General features: G+C 41.6%; 1 protein-coding gene across 10 annotated transcripts in view; it reads right to left on the bottom strand.

Moving 5' to 3' along the window:
• Window positions 1-7,892, bottom strand: part of TNS1 (tensin 1) — a 445,218-nt gene that overhangs the window by 11,469 nt on the left and 425,857 nt on the right. For all 10 annotated transcript variants that reach the window (XM_084806390.1, XM_084806321.1, XM_084806397.1 and 7 more), the window contains 6 exons: window positions 7,376-7,468; window positions 6,163-6,240; window positions 5,211-5,282; window positions 3,336-3,504; window positions 2,801-2,869; window positions 1,436-1,468 (listed from right to left, as the gene is read on the bottom strand). In XM_084806390.1, coding sequence (XP_084662516.1) covers window positions 1,436-1,468; window positions 2,801-2,869; window positions 3,336-3,504; window positions 5,211-5,282; window positions 6,163-6,240; window positions 7,376-7,468 — 514 coding nt within the window. The remainder of the gene's footprint in view (window positions 1-1,435; window positions 1,469-2,800; window positions 2,870-3,335; window positions 3,505-5,210; window positions 5,283-6,162; window positions 6,241-7,375; window positions 7,469-7,892) is intronic.

The following is a 7,892-nucleotide window of genomic DNA, read 5'->3' as shown; positions in this document are numbered from 1 at the left end:
GAAAAGTACCATATATGATAATGTGCAGGTGCAGCCTGAAAATGAAGCTGCAGGCAAACAAATAAGAAATAGGGAAAACAACCACAGTTTGTTTGCTTGTCTGCAAGACATTTCATGGCTAAGGCAACAAACCATGGTTAACATAAACCATGGCTTACCGTTATATGTGAACGTGGCCAACAGGGAAGCAGGTTTTTATGAAATTGAGTTTTTCTGCTGGATTAGGAGCTGTGTGCACAAGCTGAGGCTGTGCACATAGTTCATAAGGCTGGATCTCCACATCCAGAAGTCAGGGTTGTGTGCAGAGGTTCCAGTTGCAAGCCAAACAGATAATTGGTACCCTCGATTTTGACAGCACTAAAAATTGGTTGGGGTGAAGCTGCCTGAATCCAGGCCTTCTCCCTCCTCGCCCAAACAGATCACCCATACTATCTGTGCTGGTGGCACTAACTAACTGACTAGGAAAAGTACAGAAATGTTACTAACTGACTAGCACGTACAGATACATGCACATTGCTGCACATAACCTTTGGCCTGGCTCCTTTACGTTTTGCTTTTTGGCAACCAGACTTTCTCAGATGCTTATTATTGAACATTTTCTCTGTGGTGGTGTTGGTGGTGGTGGTGGTGTTTTAAAAGTAAAATTTTGCATTGCAAATGAAGTGAAAGTTTATATGTTACAAATATTTTCCTTAAGTAAACAGTGAATAAAATCCAAATTCAACCAGGATGGTTTTCCTCACAATTTCCTCAGAGAATTTATGACCCTTGAGCTCCATCCCTGAAGACTGAATTTTCACTTGATCTTACCTTGTGTGGCTGGCTCCACCCTACATGTATATATGAATACATTATCTGGAGCAGGCAATATGATTCAGTGTGGTGGTAGTACATCCCTGTCCTTTGAGGATTAAGAACCATGCAAGGAGGTATATATTAACCATGCTGGCCACGTGGCTAGGAACGGGCATTGCCATTCATACAGGAATATAGTGGGCATATCCAGAATGACAAAAACTAGGGGTCGCCACACTTCACAAACCTTACCATCTGATTTATATGTACAATGGTCATTGACAGGTTCTATGAGGAAACTCAACACAGCGTGACACAAAAGCCAAGCTCCCCCTTGGAAGCCAACCTGCTCTTGGCTCTTAGACCTTAATCTGATGCTGTCTGCCTTCAGGCCTTTTAGACTTCAGAGTTAGGACATACATGGATTGTAATACACCCAACTCTCCATCTGATCACTCCTCCTCTTACCTCTGCCTCCTTTCTGTGAACCACTTGGATCCAGGACCAATTAGGCTAAATGACACATCTAAGCAGGTCTGGAAGCTTTGGAAAATCTAGATGACTATGAAAAGAGCCTCTGTCCTGCATGGCCATTGTAATGTTTTAACACTGACTCTGAAGTTGATAAAACGGGACTTACTTTGCAGAGCCACCACTGTCCGACTTAGTCCACCTGAGCAGAGAAGAGAAACCTTTGGTTAGTTTTCACAGGGACAGCAACAGTTAAGCAAACCACAATAATACTAAGGTCAGATTAAGTAATAAGAGGGAGATGCTTGGAGGTAATGCCTTAACTGGCGTGGTGATTAAATGCCTGACCCCTTTCCTCTCTCTCAAAATAAACAAACACAACAACTACAGACAGGAAAGGGGATGGGCCTCATCTTTCCCTACTGTTCAGATAATTCCCTTATTATCCCTTACTTCTTCTGAGAAATTATCTGCTCCTTAGACAGCATTAAGACCTACTGAGATTATAAACTGCTGGAAAAATTACTTTGGTGTTCAAGCCTGAGATGCTGCTACAGAGTCATTTGTCATTTTGGGTCCCCATTGATAATGTGTTTCCTTATGTGGGAGGATCAAGCAGTTGAGGAGTCTACCAAATCTCATCCACTGTTGATAATGTCTTGTGTTTTTGCTTAGGCATATTTCTTGGAGCAATCGATTTCGCTTTTGGAAATGAAGGAAAACTGGTAGTAGCAACACAGTGGAACAGAAGTTTAGTTGCAGGGGTTTCTGCTCTCATATGGAAACTGAAATCTCCAAGAATGTCAGGCTGTCTCAGAATGGCGGATTCTGAGAAGCTAGCACTGGCCAACTTCCCATTGTTCACTGTACACCTTCCTATCTCTTCATTCCAGCCAATGGTTTACATTAGTTCTAATAATGAAATATGACCCCACATCTCCCATATTTCAGCTTATTCAACTAAAGACTGTAGCTCATTTGGGAGGAAGGTTCCTGCCATTTCCACTTAGTCTCTGGAACTGGTATAAATTAGGAGTCCCTTTATGGATACGAACCGTTCTTTGAGCCTGCCTGTTCCTTGAGATCTGCATCAGAGGTTCTGCTCCAGGTGCCATCACCTGCAGAGGTGGCAGGGGCTACTCTCATTATGGAATACTCTCCATAGAGATACTCAGCTCGTTCTTACTCTGCTAGCTTTTAGGAGCCAAGACCTGAGCTTTTAACTGGTGGTGTATTTTACTACTCCAGGTTTTTTTAAACTGTTTTTACTGCTGCTTTTACTGTTTAAAATGCTCAAATGTTGTTCATTTTTACTGTTTATTGTTAGCTACACCTTGGGAGCTTTCATTGAAAGGTAGGATTAAAACTCCTTAAAGAAATAAGTATGGTATACGATAGGAACCAAGAAGGCAATAGCTTTCTAGACCTAATGTGTGTATATATCTACAGGCATGCACACACACACATGCGCACGCGCACGCACACATCTAGTTTCATGCTTTGGGTTTCTGTAAACCCCAACATGGTAACTTACTTTCTCTCCTGTGGGTCCACATCACAGAAAGTGACAGTGATGATGGGATAATGTCGTCTGAAGAATAGTCTGAAAAAGAAGCATGGCTAAGAGTAAATGACACAGCAATCTGAAATAATGGTGGATGAACGATGAGTCGATCTAGACAGAAGACGGAACAACCCCAGAGGAGCTCATCCATATCATCCTGCCAAATGGTAAGGAAGATTTTACTGCACATCAGGTGCCGATATTATGGTAAAATGATAATCTGTATGGGCTTTGCATCAGTGATAATTAAGTATGATGAAACAGTGATTGTTAGAAATGTATTCAATGCAAAATACCCTGACCTTTTCTGATGCTTGGCAAGATGTCATTCTGCCTATATTGGCAACATAGAATGCTGAAATGAGTTATTATGAGCTTATCCTCTGAGGCAAAAAATAACTTGGGGAACTTTCCCCTAGCAAAAAACAGTGACATGCGTAAGGACAGAACTCTCCTGTCCCAAGCCCCAGATCACCCTGAGTCCCAGACCATCCTTTGTTCTTACTTCCTCTGGTTGTCTGTTAAGGTGATGCCTTGTGTTGATACTTTGAAGTGGACAATAGTAGCAGAGGGTGGGGTTTCAGACGCCAGTGTCTCAGTGATAGCTTTGGCGATGGCCTGTGGCCCTGTTAAAGACTCCATCTCCACCGAGTTAATAAAGAGCACATTGCAGGCTGGAAAAAAAAAGTAGCACAAACATCAGTGGGATGGCCCAATGCAGGAGGGGCTAAAACACACATAATCCTGCTGCTGCTTGCATTGTGAGGAGGATAATGTACACAGGTCTTTGCAGTCTATTTCCTGCCTGCTCATAGAGGTCTTTCCCACTAACTGCAGTCTACACCAGGGATGGAAGTATCTATTTGTTTTGTATTTTATAACGTTCACATTTTTTTCAAGCACAGGTTTGTACCATCCCATTTCTGCATCAGTTTTTGTATATATGTTTAAAAGTCTGCACAAAAATTTGTAAACATTTTCATATTTATGTATGTGCATCTATTTGGGGCCCAGGCACATAGGATACAAATCTACATAAAATATGGATATGCTAATTTAGAACTATGTATGCAAATTTAGAAATACTAGGATTTATTTAAATTTCACTGGAGACAAAGCCAGCCAGTTAATTTCTCATCCAGATCATCTCAAATAAAACAAATTCTTGAATTAATTTGCACTCTGACCCAGACTACCCCAAACCAATGGAAAAAAAGTTCTCTCTCTCTCTCTCTCTCTAAGCGTAATTGCCATGCAGGGGAAGATTCTGGGGGAAGTTTGCAGAATGTGCAAATGGGAGAGTTAACCCTTGCCTCTTCAGCTGCAATCCCCCTTGAAAATTGCCCTTTCTGTGGCAATGAAGCTGAGAAAAAAAAACCCTTCCACTGGCAGAAATGGATACTCAGGGCCCTGTGGAATAGATTCTGGGCCCTGGAAAACAGATTTGAGGCCAGGGCCCCATGGGCCCAGGCCTAGCAACACCCCTGATGGGCCACCTCCCTCCGTGAGTCTATCATCTCACTGCCATTGTTACCAGCTGCTGTTGCTCCTCATAATTGCTTGACAGACACAGAGCCAGTGAACAAGTGGGCAGTGGCACCTACTGCTCCTCCTCACCACCACCATTGTTTGGGCCACAGCAACAGACAGGTGATCAAACAGGTTGCATGACGAGAAGAAGCAACCCCAGGAGGCTCTTGTCAATGGGCCCCTGCTGGGGTGTGGGCCCTTAGCAGGTGTCCAGCCATACCTACCCTTGACACCAGCTTTGGTTGTGCTTTAAGAGCTTTTCCTGCTGCTGGTTTTTACTCTGGCTTTATTCTGTTTTAAACTTTTAAAGATTTTATATTATGTTTTATCATGTTGTATTTTGGGGTTTTAATTTTTGTGAACTGCCCAGAGAGTTGTGGCTATTGGGTGGTATAGAACTGTAATAAATACATACATACATTTTAAAAATGTTCCAGTTCACATGAGAGTTCAGGGAGTGTGAATTAAGTCAGTTTGTATTAAAATCTGAACCAAACACATTTCTCCCCCTAGACTACACTAGGGAACTTGTATAGGTATCTCACTGCCTTTTTATAGGCCAAATCAATTGCAAGGTTACCATTTCAATAATTATAGGGCACATTTTCTATTTTCTCTAATGTACATATTTGTGTACCTTCCCCTTATATACACATTTTGTATGTGTTTCTTGATTAGAGAATACTATTGCAAATTTCAGAGAAGTGCAAAATTTGAAGAATAACTCAGTTTGCATACTGAATGCAAAATGAGAACTGAACAAATTTCTCTCCCATCCTTAGACTTTCATTTTGGTTAAAAGGTTCCAAACTAGTTTAAAAGAATGTCCCTTTCTATTGTTATCACTCACCTGCTCCCAGTTTGAGCAGGTCTGTTGCTGAGTTGCTTGATGAGGTTGTCTCTTTTGTTTCATCCATGGGATCTGAGAGAGAGAGAGAGAGAGAGAGAGGTTGTTGACTCTTGGTAAGAGCTCTTCTAAGAGCACATGCTCAAACCCTTTTCACACATATCTTTGCTACTTTGCTATACATACAATGAAAGTGTTAAAAGGGTATAGGCTTATTTCCCCTTAACCTTTCCAATATATTTTTATGTATATAGAGAAAATTTTCTCTCATATCATTTTTAAAAACAGAACTAGTGGATGGGAGCTATTGCACGTTAACTAAACTAGAATAGGAAGGATTACCTGGGATTTATGATATAGGAACAAAAGGGCAGTGCCTTGTACCTCTGCATGACTCCCGGGGGATGGACAAACAGAAACACACACACACACGCACAAACACGCACACATACACACAGTTGTTGCTCACTAATACAAAAACAAAAAAACACCCTGATATCACACTGCTTTCTATCCAAATTTCAATTAAACCTGTTGGCAGGAAAACACATTATGTCTATGGAAGGTCCTGACTAATCCTTAGCCCTGATTAGATACTGGGGTGCTGCTTCCTCAGTGGAATGGATGTTTTTATGTCCCTGGAAATCTCCTGATTTGAGGCTCATGTCTTATTATTATAACATATATACTGATTCAAACCTAAAACTCAAGAGATGAGTGTGGGGGGGAAGGTCCTAGAACTTCTAACTGGGTCATGTTTATCAAATCAGGAATATGAAGAGTAACTCCGCTTCTTAGAAGTTCTGAACACACACATGTGCATGCATGTTCATATGCGCGCACGCACACACACACATACACATCCTCCAGACTGAATAGTCATGTTATACTGTGGTCCTGAGTCTCATGGGTGCTTTCCACCCTATGCACATGTCTTGATGCTAGTGCCTTTTACCTCGGTCAGGAATGACCAGCTTGCAGGGCAAGGCCAGAGGCATGATGGAGTGCTGGTACACAAGAGCAGACAGGCAACCTGGGGAGAGAACAGGGAACATGGTCAAGACTAAAGATGAATGATGGCGTAATGTTGGTGGCACTCTCTTTCTGCTCCTGTATTCTGTTCCGATGTTATTTATGCTGCTGTTTTTACAAGCCAAATTAATGGGATACACACTAAACCTAAATGTCTTTGGATGTGATTTTAAGGTGTGTTTTAATGTTGTAAATCTTTTTAATAGTAAGCAGTATACAAATGTTTGTAATAAATCAATGTATATATGTATGTATGTCCAGGATCAGATTCTTAAACCTGTTGCTTAGGTTACTTCTTGTTCTAGGAGACCCACTCTACTGACTTACTTCTCAGTAATGTGTCTGACCTTGTCTTATGACAGTGTTGTGCATTCCATTGCTCAAGGCACCTCATATTGTTAAATGGCCTCAAGACTTAGGTTTAGCCAGTAATTGTTTGAAATCATACAAGTGTATGCCTAATGCTATTCAAAACAGGAAGCCATGACAATCAATCATTTAACAGGGGACTAATGAGAAACCTGTGATTTCAGAACTTCAGAACACAGGAGCTGATTCATACAGTACTGGAGCAGCATCATTGTTGTTTTCCCAAGGCTGAACCTCATGGTACTTCAGACTGCTAAAGGATTGGCACAGTCACACCTTAAAGACTAACTCATTTATCATGGCATAGGCAGCAGCCTGCTTCACGAGATGTATGAAGAAGACTGAGAAGGTGGAGGATACACACACATGGACAGAGGTTACACCTACCCATGTGAGAAAATGAGATAACAAGACAAAGAGACATATTCTGATAACACAAACAACTTGTTCAAATCAACTCAAGTAAGATAGCATAATGGGGTGCTCACATAGCTACCAATGTCAGTGGAGTCGTAGCATGCCCAACTCTCCATTAGTAGTGCTCTATGAACATTAAAGAAATGGACACTGAACAGTAGCTCTTTCCATTCCTGCTTCTGGAACTTCAGCTTCAATAGATGCATCCTGGTTTAATATTACATACCCTGTTCGCTCCTGTCCAGGAATACATTACATGTTGTTTTTACCACAGCCTCCACAAGAGGGCAGGATGGGACAGAGTTGTTCTACATATTAAAAAGTAAAGGGGACAAAACGTCAGCACCTACCAAAATTTGGCTCATTGGGGCATCCTTTTAGCTTCACACCTTTGGGGCTGGTTTCAATCAGGAAGTGCCTTACCAGTTCATTGGTGATATCTCCTGTAGGGACAAATCAGGATTATGAAAGTTTCTTCTAAGCCTTATTGGTCTGATAAGGATGTAGAACTTGGATGACAAACACATTTCCTGCTGTCCTTCAGTGGGAAATAAGAGGAAATTGTAACAATGCTTCTCCTTGGTTTATGGTGACTGATCCACACTACATGCCAGTGGCAGGCCATTCCCTCTTGCTGAGCTGACATCAGCACTTAGCATGGAAATAAAGCCCTATGGCACTTACCTATTTGATACCTGGGACCTACAAATTGGCCATTTAAGAGGCAACACAAGCTGGTTCTCTGCTCGGCTATTTATGGCACAAGAAATCCAAGGCTCTGTCCTCACATGTCAACTCACGAGATGCCACAGCTGTTTGAAATCCAGATTTAAAAATGTGACTGATAGCGAACCTGTCATAAATCAC

This window comes from Heloderma suspectum, chromosome 1 (assembly GCF_057233095.1).
Source record: "Heloderma suspectum isolate Gila_16-S chromosome 1, 16-S_ref, whole genome shotgun sequence".
NCBI classification, from domain to species: Eukaryota; Metazoa; Chordata; class Lepidosauria; order Squamata; family Helodermatidae; genus Heloderma; species Heloderma suspectum.
The sequence above is the reverse complement of the archived record's forward strand: the minus strand, read 5'-3'. Positions and strand labels throughout refer to the sequence as shown.